At 38.5% G+C, this 12,866-nt stretch overlaps 1 protein-coding gene across 2 annotated transcripts; it reads left to right on the forward strand.

Annotated features, from left to right (window-relative positions):
* The first annotated feature begins 306 nt into the window (after positions 1-306).
* Positions 307-1,629, forward strand: LOC108049446. Of its 2 annotated transcripts, XM_017130622.2 has the most exons (4): positions 594-721; positions 973-1,146; positions 1,206-1,246; positions 1,304-1,629. In XM_017130622.2, the coding sequence occupies exons 1-4, from the start codon at positions 621-623 to the stop codon at positions 1,357-1,359; spliced, it is 372 nt and encodes a 123-aa protein (XP_016986111.1). In that variant the 5' UTR covers positions 594-620; the 3' UTR covers positions 1,360-1,629. The 2 variants fall into 2 exon arrangements, with proteins under 2 accessions (XP_016986112.1, XP_016986111.1); XM_017130623.1 differs by having other exon boundaries at positions 307-721; positions 1,004-1,146; positions 1,206-1,629.
* The last annotated feature ends 11,237 nt before the right edge of the window (positions 1,630-12,866 follow it).

Below are 12,866 nucleotides of genomic sequence, written 5' to 3' on the forward strand. Positions count from 1 at the left end.
CCCAGGCCCCTTTATTTATGCATGGAGTCCGGTCTGAAAGGATGTCGAAGTGAGGCGGCAACTCTTGTTGTGTTCCAAGTAATTTTAACAAATTTGCGAGACATTTTGTGGCCTCCTAGCAAATATTTTAGGCCTGACCTAACCACCCCATCATCGTCGTTTCTCCTGGCCTTTTGCGGACAAAGGCCAATTAACTTAAATAATTAGCCAAAAGTTTTGCCGACGAGATGAATCTCAGCCTACCAGATGTTTAAATAATTTCAATAGAACGTTATCATTCTGCTCCTGTCGAGTTGCCCATGAAAATCCAATCAATTATTACCGTAAAGGGGGAAATTCGAAGCTAAAGTTGAAGTTCCAGGGGAAATGGGAAATAAGCCACGCCGCCAACCAATAAACAGAGTTGAAGTCGACGAGGAGGTGAGGACAGAGCGTCCCCAGAAAAAGCAGCCAACGTCATGGCCCTTCTGGCGTCTGCTCTACTGGCTGGGAGTCCTGATCCTGGTGGCCAGCATCGGAGTGGGCATGTACTTCACCCTCAAGTCGGACTTTGGCGAGTGCTCCGCCTACGACGTGCGCTGCGATTGAAAGCTCCCGGCGATATACGAAATTTCAGAGAGATGCCAGTAGTACTGGCTTTTCACAGCCTCAGTTCAATTAGACTTCAATTAATTAGGACTGCTGTTTGCTGGTGGAGACCATTATTCTTAAATGAACAAAGGTATGTGAGCTATACGATATATTATCCAAATTTTGTAACTGAAAAACATACTTGGCGATTGTGAAAAATTCAAGCTGTTGTTAAAGCTTGCCCCTCTTTCATAGGTAGATTCCTAATTTATTTGGCAAAAACTTATTAGCCCAGATTCAGACAATAATTATTATTGTCTTAAGTCTATAAAAATATATTTTATATTTGCTAATTGTTTAGTGCTGAATATTACTTGAATTATCAATTATTATTAATTACAGCTTAAACATCGTTTGTCAATGTTTTTTACAGCCGGATTTTAAAACCAGGAGGTCACGGGATCGATTAATTTTGAAATATTATGTTATTCTACTCGATGTGATCATAATCATAGCCCACATATTCTGCTTATATGATATATACTCTTTAAGATCACTAAATATAGTCAATTTTGGGTAAGAAAAATTTTTAAAATATAACAAATAATTGTATACCTCTTTTTATTCCCTCATAGATTTATTTGTAAAATTCCTGTCATACCAACAAATACTTATGGTATTACTTTTTCGTTTTGCTATGAAGCATTAAGTTTCCTTATTATATTCCTATCAGCTCATTGCATTCCCTTACGTTTTATATATGGACTCTTCCAGCCAGATATTAATTAAGGCCCGACCTCCCACTCACCCACCCTCTTCATTGTTAACAAATACAAAAGCAAGGACGAAGCCACACTATATCCTGTTCAACATGCATATACGATTTGTGTATGTAGATGAGTGTATCTGTGATGCTATTCAAACTTATTGGAGCGCTTCCTTTTGATGGCGTCCTGGTTGACTCCTCAATGGCGAAATACTTTTTAGTTGAATGAAGCTTGTGAATGCACATATTTGGGCATAAATAAAAACACCATTTTGGTGCTCGGTCGATATTTATTTTGGGGTTAATTAATAGTCATCAATGATGCAAAAGTACAACGTTTTTATCTATATTGGAACGGCCATATTTTTATTAATAATGTTTGTACCTTTGCTTTAATAAACTGCTTTATTAAAATTCCAATTTAAGTACTTGGAAGGTTAGTTTCATTTAATTTTGTTTTTATGTAACAATTAACCTTTAAAATTTTACATTTTCAGAGCGCAGTTTGAGGAATTCATTCAGTTTATTTTTCTGTTTACTGCTACTTTATTCTTAAGAAAAAAAATTTGTTCTAAATTTATCCAAATGACTTCTTATGAGAGGCCATCAGTCAAGGTCAAGCTTAACAAAGATTTGTCGGCAATTCGAGCTTTTATTTCTTTGACACTTGCGAGACTTCTTTCCCTCACTCACAGCAGGTGAAATATAAATAAACTTTTTAATGAACTTCAAGATTTATTGCCGGCAGCAGGCGGAGCATCAAGTCTGACACTTTGTGGCTTGAAATTCTCGGTAGAGAATGTGTTGCTTAAATAAATTATACAACACAACAAACCCTAAAGACTCCCTTGAATGACTGAAATATTTAAGAGCTCCCCGCTTCCAAACTAAATACATATTCTGCAAATAATTGCACTCGGCATTGGTTGGATGAAGGAAAACCACAAATAATATATTAATGCCAGCTCTGCGTTTTACGAGCCTCTATTGGGTGCACACACTGCGTATGCGTAATACCGAGATAATAGCATTAGTATAATTGAACAGTCTTGCTGGCTGGGATTTAGACATCAGAGGTGGAGATCTAAAATTCACAAGGCGAGCTTCTAATAAGCCCCTTACAAAACGGATGTGGCTGTGGATGTGGAAACCAACTTTGAGGATAATTAACAATTTTCAGACATCAATTATACCAATCACGCAACGTAGCTAAAATTGAACTTGAAAAACTCAAGGACTCGGGTATTATTTCACTGGCTTTGACTCCTGCGACTATATATCTTTTCCTGTTCTTGTAGCTGTTTCCACTTCCCGTTGGCAACAAATCCCTGCCTTGTGCACAAGCGATTTGGCAGTGTATTGACCCAATTGTGCTTACTTCTCTCTTACCAGAAAACGAATGCGAATAGAAAAAAACTTTTGGTTGCAAGTTAAGTCGGACAAAACTTCAGGTTGAAAACGGTCGCCCAAGTGCTTAGCCAGCGATTGCTGAATCGAGTGCTTTTGGCCAGGTCCTTGATCCGGGCTTAATTTGTGCTCGATTGGCCAGTAAAAATGCGAACTAAATCCGAGCTGTGGCGCGCCAATTCAACAGGCACGTAGTGTTCGCCAGGACGAAAAACAACGGGCGTTGACATCTCTTCTCCCATAAAGGACAAACAAAACATTTGACATAATGTGAGATTTTTTGTGTCGCATATATCTGCTTTATAAATGGTGCCACAAATACAGTCGCACGTGCTGTGGTATGTAAATGTAAATATCATGAATGTGAATGTGAGTGTGAGTGAGTGAGTGTGCGAGTGCTTTGTTTGCGTTTCCGTCTGTCAGGATGTTGCTGCTGTGTTGTTTATGCTCATCGTCCTTGTAATGATTGTCGCCAGCCGCCTGCACGTGTTTCCCTTTCGATATTTGCGTTGGTCCTGCATTGTTGCCATGTTGTTCCATGGAAATGTGCTTAAAGTCGATCCCCGGCCCAAGAATGCATGAAAGAGTTCTGTGATTGTAAATGCGATTGTGTGCATTTAAATTCATTTCAAGTGACGAATTTTATGTTGAACTACAATTCTCAGCCTGTATTCTCTTTAAATTTAAGCAGGCTAACAAATATCCTGGTTAATAAATCGTTTAATTAACTTACTGACTCATAAATTAATTTCGAACATGCCTTATCAACAATCCTGAAAACAGCAAAACCTCAATTAATTTATTTTTAACTTTTAAAGACATTTTTTTTTTAGCGACCACTAAAAATTAAAGGTTAACGATAAATGAAAGGTGAAAATATAATAAGTTATATATATATCGCATAAAAGCGACAATCAGCACATGATAATATTAACATAAGCACCGTCAACTGAAAAAATGTTGAACAATTTTTTTATTGTTGACTTTTTGTATCAAACAAAATTTGGTGGCAATATTTCATCGGTTTAAATGTGGTTTTTGGAGAGAACAATGTTCGGTATTAATGTCATAAAATTTGAAAGTGAAACCCCGCGGAAGGTAAATATATATTGTTTGAAAATATTGCTCCTAAAAGTGCTTTTGGCTGATAAGTAATTTTTTATTTTCCCCAAATAGAAGAGGTATAACTTTTCACTTACTTTCACATCTATTTTTTGGCATTTACATGGGTTAACAAATATATTACCTTAACTGAAAAAAGATATTTCGGTGCTTTTGGGCGCTCGCATAAATCATATTCCCCAGCTAGAACTAGAGCTGCAGCTATTTTCTATCCATCATCAGCAAGCAGATAGCTTAAAGACCACTCAAGCACTCCAGAGCAGATGATTACCCAAACGAAACCGAAGGAACACATCCTGCTGAGTCTGCCCCTGCTGAATCCTGCTGCTCCTTGTGCTCCTTTGCTCCTTGTGCTCCTTATGTCCCCTGGTCGACCCATTGTGGCCTGCCCATGCATTTGTTGGCCTGCATCGGAAACAAGAAATTGTAAAGTGCATGAATACAAAATGAACTGCGAGTACATTAAAGTCTCCCAACTCTCTCTTTTGCAGCTAAAGGGGAATGAATACACTCGAGCGTAGTTCGCAAATACTTCAAATACTTCACATGCAATAAAATCGCAAAAAGAAAGCCAAAACGGAAACCGCAGTTACAGATACAGATACAGCTACAGAGGTACACATATAGAGATACAGATACAAAAGTGGAGATTCAGAGGGCGGCACTCAAACAATTTGCATTGTCTGCTGCCGGCCATTGCGGTTTGTTCGGGATTTCCGTTCGACGTTTTTTCCCTGCCTTCTTTTACTTTGTTTCGCCCGTTTTTCCCCATTTTCGTATGGTGTTACGGGGGCGGAATGAGAGATAAAACCATGAATTGAGGCATTAATTGAATTGATTGAAATTGGCATCAGTGTCGTGGGCAAAAAGATTGGACAACTCCAGCACCCAATCGGCCTTATGCAAAACCAAAAAAGTGTCCCATGATTTTTTTAAATAAACTGCTGCGCACAGTGGATGTTTGCATTAAAGGGATTTTTCGCCATAAAAAGAATTCAAAATAAATAAATAGTTTAATGCCGGGCGGGGAAAGACAACTTTGCTGTATGCTATTTTTTGCAAGCCAAATTACCAATATATAATTTATGGTTAATAAATATTATGAATCTTAAAAAAACATCCCTCACTTAACCCTTAAATTAATTTTCACTGTTCTGTATTTTAAAGTCTGGATTCCCAAAACTTTGATTGTAATATCTGATCAATATTGCCGTACATTGATGGCTTCTGCTCCCTTTCACTATATCATGCATCTATCCACCTTCCGGCTCTGCTCTAATTCCCATTTAACATAAAAAGTTTCATTTCATTGTTGAAATTTTCACAATCTTGAACTTTTATGCACTGGAGGCTATAGTACTATGGTACCATCGAAAATGATACCGCATCGTATGCATGGTGGGAAAAGTTTTCGCCAAAGCACTTGAACCGCTTCCCATATTTCGATTATTTACCAAATGGTTTCGATTGTTTAGGCCGCTCTCATCCTGGCCACTTCCTTGGGGCCATAACAAAATCCTGTCGATTTAGTGGGTAGGGTTTGTCATGGCAATGATTGCGGGCTGCTATTCAGTATTCTGTGGCTTGTCATACTCATAGTGCTCTATTGTTCTCGTGGCAAAGTTAATCGAAGCTTAATTAGTTGCCTTTCCAGTTGGGTTTGTTTTCGTGGGATTTTGGGCGTTCTTGTGGCTGTCAGCTGAGCGAAGCACAATTGAGTCACTGTTGTTAACTTAAGCAGCATAATGAGTCGGAAAACTGTAGCCAACTCGCAAACAGGAACAGCAGCAAACCAAAGATGCCCAATTAGGACCTGATATTGAGCGGAAACAAAGTTTTTCATCTACTTTTCTCTCCTTTCGGGCTTAAAGCTTAATTTGTTGCCAAAAACATGGCAAGAAGTTAAAGTTGAAAACTCCATAGACTTGAAAGGCAACTTAAACATGTTCAGGATTTTACAAGTTATACCTTTTTTGAATTATTCGGCATTTATATAAAAATATGTATTTAAAAATAATTTACCTTTCTATTTTTATTTATTTAACAAATTAAGCTAAGCATAACTTAATTGCAAAATTACCAAGCACTGGCTGCGGTGGCTTTCGACTAAAATTACTTTTCTAATTTAAATTGAACTATTACCTAACTAAATACGATGTTATTTTATTTAACCGGTTAAATTTATATACTTTCATATACATAATAATATATTTACTGCTTAAAGATATCAAAAATGTGAATTCTTTTATTATAATGTCGCATTATTTGGACCTGAAAAGATAAAATATAAAAGATTACCAATCGATCGGGACTTTAAATTATTTATTGGTTTTACGGTAGGAGAGAGTTATGTACATACATTATTTGGGATACTTACCCAGGAATTTTCACAAGAACTCAAATTTTTCCGCGAAAAACCATACAACAAAGGTGGGCTATGAATTATATAAGCAAAAATGTACGAAATGTACTCACTTGTATTTGCAATGTTCCCACGCACATTCGAACAAATTTCTTTTTGTTTCAGCATGTATGTATATTTAATGCATGGCTTTGCCTTGACTCAGACATAAGGGCGTCTCGGAAATATATATGTATAGAACCTTGCATGTACACATATAAAAATAGCTGACACGTTTTCGCCTCGGAGACAGCTGCACATCGTACAAGAAAATGAAATCGCTCAGAGTCGCATCCTTATGCTTACGCCTTAAATTCAGACCCAAAAAGTATGCCATTAAATGTTAAACTCTCTGGGAATTAAGTGAAAATGCTGATCAGATGCGGAGTGGAAATAAAATGAAAAAATAAAAACAATTAAATGACAATGCCACGGCCCATGGAGTTGATGGGTGACACACATTTTAACATCATTTCGTGCATCATCATTTCATTTGGGCTGTAATTTCTTTACACAAAAAGCAGTCATTAAAAATGACTGAATTTTATGGGGCTCTCTAATGAGGTTACATGCCACCCACACACACGCTCTCGTAAATTAGCTTAAATACGTGCACAAAGTTCTTTCATCTGTTGTTATTGCACCAGAAATCATCTTACGCACTGTTAATTTTATATATTTTTTTCTCACTCGAGTATTTTCCATTTTAAGACCAGACTTTTTCACATGCGTTTAACACTTTAATGGCATTCATTTAAATAAAATGCCACATATAGGATAAAATGGGAAAATACGGGACGAGCCGAATACAAAATCAGAAGCAATTTGTTGCCCTCAGACAACTGGGGGCCATGTGTTAGTCGACAGGATCTTCTGCTTGGATTTTTTAATGCGGAAAATGCATTTTATGTTTCACTCCACGGGGAGAATGGAAGGCTAAGGAGTAAGCAGTGGAAATAAGGACGAAGCACAGCTGTCGAAAGCAGTAGGAAACTGCAAACCAGTAACTGGCAGCGGCAGCTACTCAGATGCTCGCTCGAGTTGAGCTGAAAGGCAGTCAACAGGACAGTGTACCTAAGGCCAACATCTCTTTTTCCTCCCTGTTTCCTTTGGCTTTTCTGATTTGCTCCTGCCAGCTGACCACAATATTATTACCCCAGACGTTTCAGGAGCTTAGATGGCAGGCCAATATCACATTCAATTTTTCTCGAATGGCGGACAGGGTTTCCATATTTAATTAACAGCAAACAGGGAACCAAATGATGTGTAAATATTTCATATAATTGCGCTTTCAAATTTGCCTTTTGGCCTTTGAATAGTATTTTACCGAAAATCAACAACAATAACAACATCAGGCGGACTCAGCAGCCATAATAAACAAATTGTGCATGAGCCAAAAATATTCATGCAATTAGGCAATGAGTAAACAAAGAGCGAATGCCAGACGCGAGTCCTCACTCCTTTTTCCAACGCAATCACAACAGTAGAGTCGATTGCCAAAGGCTTGCCAACGCGTCGTATACGCAATGGTGTGTCAACTGGGTATCAAGAGGTATAATAGGGACCAGAAAAGGATATTTGGTTATCATAAAGGAAAATTAATAATTTTAAAAGGTTTATAATATCAGTAAATCCTTTTTTTGATATTTGAATTTAATAGATCAAGTTTAATATAAACTTTTAACATTATACAAGATAATACAAATGATTTTAGAAACATATTCATCGTTTTGGCAGCGTTAAATATTAATTAGTTAATGAAGTCAATTAGAATGTCAATTTAGAATGAAGAGCATTAAATAAAAATTAAGAAATATATTTTCTAGGTTATTTATAGTATGATCCCATTTAAATAGCAATCATCCGATATTCATTTATGCGTGCGCAAATAATGTTGTTGGAATTCGGCTGTGCACAACTAAATTAATCGCTGTTGCTGGGAAAGTCACAGTTTTTCAGTAGGAAATTGGAGCCAAATGGAAATAAATTAGGCGACAGAATTGATTGCCTCCAGACTGTTGACATAAATACGAGTCAACCACCAGAATAAGCCCCCACTCGACCCTTTCCTGGCAGACTCCTGATTATTATTATTATTATTTTTATTATGTCAAGCAAATGCGGGCAGTAAACGTAGCAGAAAACTGCACAATAAATGGAGAGAAAGCAGCCAACAAAAAAACAGCGGAAGAATTGAGAAAAAATGAGAATAAATTCGCGACGCATTGAAAATTCATTCACAGAAAGGACGACGACGGCGATGGCGGCTGCGGTCGTTTCCGCCAGCTGAAGCACAGGATGCGATTTTCATTTTTATTTCCGGCAATTAGCACTCGAATCGAGAGCGCAACTGCAACTCCTCAAAATGATTTTAAATTGCATTTTTCTTTCGTCTGAACTGCATAATTTTTAATGCCGCGACGGCCCTTAAGGCGAGCTTTTCCACTTTCCCAGCGATTTTCGCACTAATTCAAAGTTCTGTCTGCTAGCCACTTTCTCTTGGCCATTATTTTGGGGCGAACCTGACCGAATTCATGTTGCCAACTGTCTGTCCGGCTGTCTCGCTCACTTCCGCCGGCATTAGTATTTGCCGGAGAAGTGCCGAGCAGGACTTCCGCTCCAATCTGGGGTATAAGCTTTGACCGAAAATTTCAAGTGGCATTTTTGCTAGGTACACTTAAAGAAAGTGTGGTCTATGATATGTGATGAGTATATAATACGTTGAAAATAAAATAACTTTCAGAGAGAATTATTTAGTGTTGAAATATGTAACTGAATAGTATGTCTTTTATAAAACACGGTAACATTCACATTAACAGGAAGTAAAATTAAATAAAATTTCAGTTGCCAATTTCAACTGATTAAAGTACAATGACATATAATTAAAATTATCTTCATGTGGCATCACTTTCAATTGTTCTTATAAGCTAAAATACCAAACTTTTTTATGTGGTACCATTTATCTTCCCAGCAGAGTGTCAATTTTTTTCTCTGTAACAAAGCAAATATATTTATATTTCAAATTTATATTTTTTCCTTGTGTCTGTGGAAAGTCAGAATGAATATAGTGGCGAAACGTTCTGTATTCCGTGTGGGCATCTTGTGACAAACCGACTGCCGGGGCCAAATTGATGCCCGATGTCGGGAAGGAAGTTTGCCATAATTAAGGCAGCACATATCCCAAAGATCCAAGGCGAGGAGAAAGGAGCGAGGAGAAAGGAGCGGAGAGGAAGGAACGAGGAACGAGGCATATCAGCACGGTGGGTCTGGCATATTTATCAACTGGCCGCACAGACCGACAATTTGTTGCGCGCCGTGAACTACAAACCAGGCAGACAGCCGCTGATTTATGAAGGAGCCATCGCCAACCATCGCTGGTCGACCGAGCGTATAAAATATTAAAGCGAAAACTTCAGGAAGAACTAAAATTAACAGTCTACTGCCATCGAGTTTAAAATTACTTAAGCCAAAGGATTGCGGAGAGGACTTCAAATGGAGCTCTAAGGCAAGCTTACAAGACCAAAGCCAGATGTTTCGCCCCGTCCTTGTCTCACGGTTCTATGCCCCTCTCTTTCTCGTTCGCTGGGTCTTTCCGTCTGTCTGTCTTAATTGTAGCAACATTTTGAGTTGAGCTTCACAGTTTGGCACTTCATTTGGCGAACGGCATTTTGAACGGCAATCAAAATGAAAATAAAGCGCCAAGGATTTTCCACAGCTTAGAAGATGCTTTTCCACCCACTTTTCCTCCTGCCGCTGCTGATTCTGCTGCTGCTGTTGCAGTTGCAAAGAAATTTACAGCATCAAAGCATTTTACATGGCATTAGTTCTGTATGAGTGTGCTTTACGACTGAAACCCATTTAAGTGAATGTCGTGACATTGGGGAGCTAAAACCAAAACGAATATGCTTTGGCATCAAACCTTTTCTCAAGGGGTAGCCGCCGTCAACGGTGCGTATGTGTAATGCGCTTAGAGTATTGGGCTTTGGACCGGCGAACGAAAACGGATCCAAATGCTTTTCTAACCCAAGGGCAAGGGTTGATATGGCTTCCTGGGACATCTTGCCTTTGAGGGGCTTTTGTTTGGATTATCCGATGAGTCTCCCTTTTTGAGCTTAGATTTATTCCATAACAATCAAAGTGTTTAGTTTGCAATATATTTTCAAGTTCGCTGTGCTGTTGGAAAAAGCTAAATACCGGGGTCATAAGTCTAAGTTAAGTTGACTGACTAAATTATATCTTGCTTTAAAAGATGTTCACAATAAAATTACAATTCATTAATAGAGCTCTATATAGAGTTTAAGACTTTTTCCTATATAAACATTCTTTATCTTTATTTGTCAGAAAATAAAAATATATAGAATATAACTTGCGTTTAAATTTGCGGTTGCTTATTAATATTACTAATGTACGTATAAAAGTCAAATAGCCAAGTATTCGAAGCTTCATTCTCATAGTTTACTTAAAGAAAAGATTGAATTTTGTCTTTAATAGATTTTCAAACGTCTATTACTTAAAGCTCTTAAAACTTTCAAATATTTTTATTTCTTTTCAATAGTTCCTAAATGTCAGCCTATCTTAACTGTCAGAAATTATGCAATATGTCTGTTGACTTCTTGCAACACAGACGGTAGAGTAAATCTGTTTTTTGAAAATGTAGCCTGCTCTTTAACACCACATTGCACGTTGCTCATATTTGCATTTAAGACTGGCAATCTGTCATCAGCATCGGCATTAGCAATAGTTTTTTGCAGGATTTTTGTGTGCCATTTTTCAGCATATTTGCTTCTGCCTGATAAAACTGAAGAATGAACGAGCTGAGCACACGTGTGCCTGGAAATCCAAGTGACAATTGAATGCAGCAGCAGGTCCTGGGGTGAAAAGTGGTGCAGAATGGGAGTTGGAAGTTGGAAGCAGGACTCACACAAGCCGTTCCGACATCTGCTTGACAGGATTTTCAAACTGGCATACCAAAATATAGCTTATGGCTGGACAGTAAGATGTCCTTACTGCGCTGGCACACACACACACACACACACACATAATGTATACTGCTATACTTCTGAGCACGGAGTTGTGCAAAAATCGACAATACGACAAAATATTGTACGTTCGACGCATTGTCAATCGAACGGGTTGAAGGGGTTAAGGGGTTAAGGGGTTTTGGCCAGAAGATGAGAAGCGGGTGGTGTTGACTGAACGTGCCTGGCCAACATATTGACATGACACAAAAATGCTCGGCTATGATTTCTGGCTTATGCACACGAAATATGATTGCTGAATTTACAATAATTTGTCCAATTTCGAGTTAACAATAATAAAAGTATTTTCGTCAAGTCGAAATGAACATGTTTCGTTATTATTATTATTATCAACTTTTCCCCTTCGCCAAAAAGTCATTTTCAATTTGCAGTAGCCAAAATCCCACAGGTCTTGCCATTCTCATTATTATTTTTGCGCCAGACCGACAAAAGTGACAACAGTCAGTGGAAGAGAGACACAAAATATTAAAATTTAAATTTGTTTTCTAATAAAAATGAAAACAGGGCCAGAAAATCCCAGCGGTGGTGGGAAGGGGACGGAAGGGGGCGGATGGAGTCGGGGACCAACGAAATAATATTTACCCAACGTGATTTTGTTTACCTATCTTTTCAAGCCCAACTGCGAGCACCTGCAAAAAGGGCCTTGTATACCAAAAATGGAATATTTCAGGCAACCGCAAATTGTTTATATTTTGTTATTAGTTTGCTCCGCCCCCCCTGAGAGATGTTTGCATTTTGATGAAGTAAACTAACGTTAATCCAGTTCCAGCAACGACATTCCGATTCATTTCGTGAGGCGAAAAAGGAGGAGGGACTTAAAGTTTGGCCGACTTCACTTCAAGTTGCAGGAAGTTCTTAGTTGCACAAACGCATTGCTGGCCAAAAACTTCTGCCCCAGACTGCTACAAAAAATGGCAGCGACTTTATTTAATTAAAAACTTGCCGCACGCATGCAAAGGCAAAAGTTTTTTTTTTTGGCCCCCGAGTGTTGGATTTTTCATTAGGCGTCCTCGTAATTAGCCCCATCACATGTTGGCAAACTTTTATGGCTCACTTTGATGGACAGCGAGTGGGTCTGGCCAAATCCCGCCCAAAACAACTGTCGGAGTTAGACAACTGGCTGCCAAGGAACTAAGGAGCCAAGGACCATTCGCTTAGCCTTGTAAAAGTATCTGGGGAGCAATCTCTTTTGATGTCATGAGCTGAGCATTGCCAGTCTCTTTATTGTCTGCTCTAAATCTCTATTACAGTCCAAGGTGTACTTCGGGGTGTACTAATTTAATGCGGATAGCATGTAAACGGCACACCAGATGCCGCCCCCAATGAAGGTGAATTGGGCGTGGCAAATTTCCAGGAATTGCTCTAAGTAACTACCATCGCCTTTGGTATAATTCACTGTGAAATCTTGCGGTCAACTTGATTTAAATTGTGTCTACCAGCCTCGGGCTCCCGTGGGGTCAACAAGGCATCTGAAAAGTGGAATGATTTATCCAAGGAATCCAATTGGAATTTTGTCATTGGCATTTAATTACGCGTCAAAGGCATTTTATTACCTTAATGC

This window comes from Drosophila rhopaloa, unplaced genomic scaffold, assembly GCF_018152115.1.
Source record: "Drosophila rhopaloa isolate 14029-0021.01 unplaced genomic scaffold, ASM1815211v1 contig_115, whole genome shotgun sequence".
Classification (NCBI taxonomy): domain Eukaryota; kingdom Metazoa; phylum Arthropoda; class Insecta; order Diptera; family Drosophilidae; genus Drosophila; species Drosophila rhopaloa.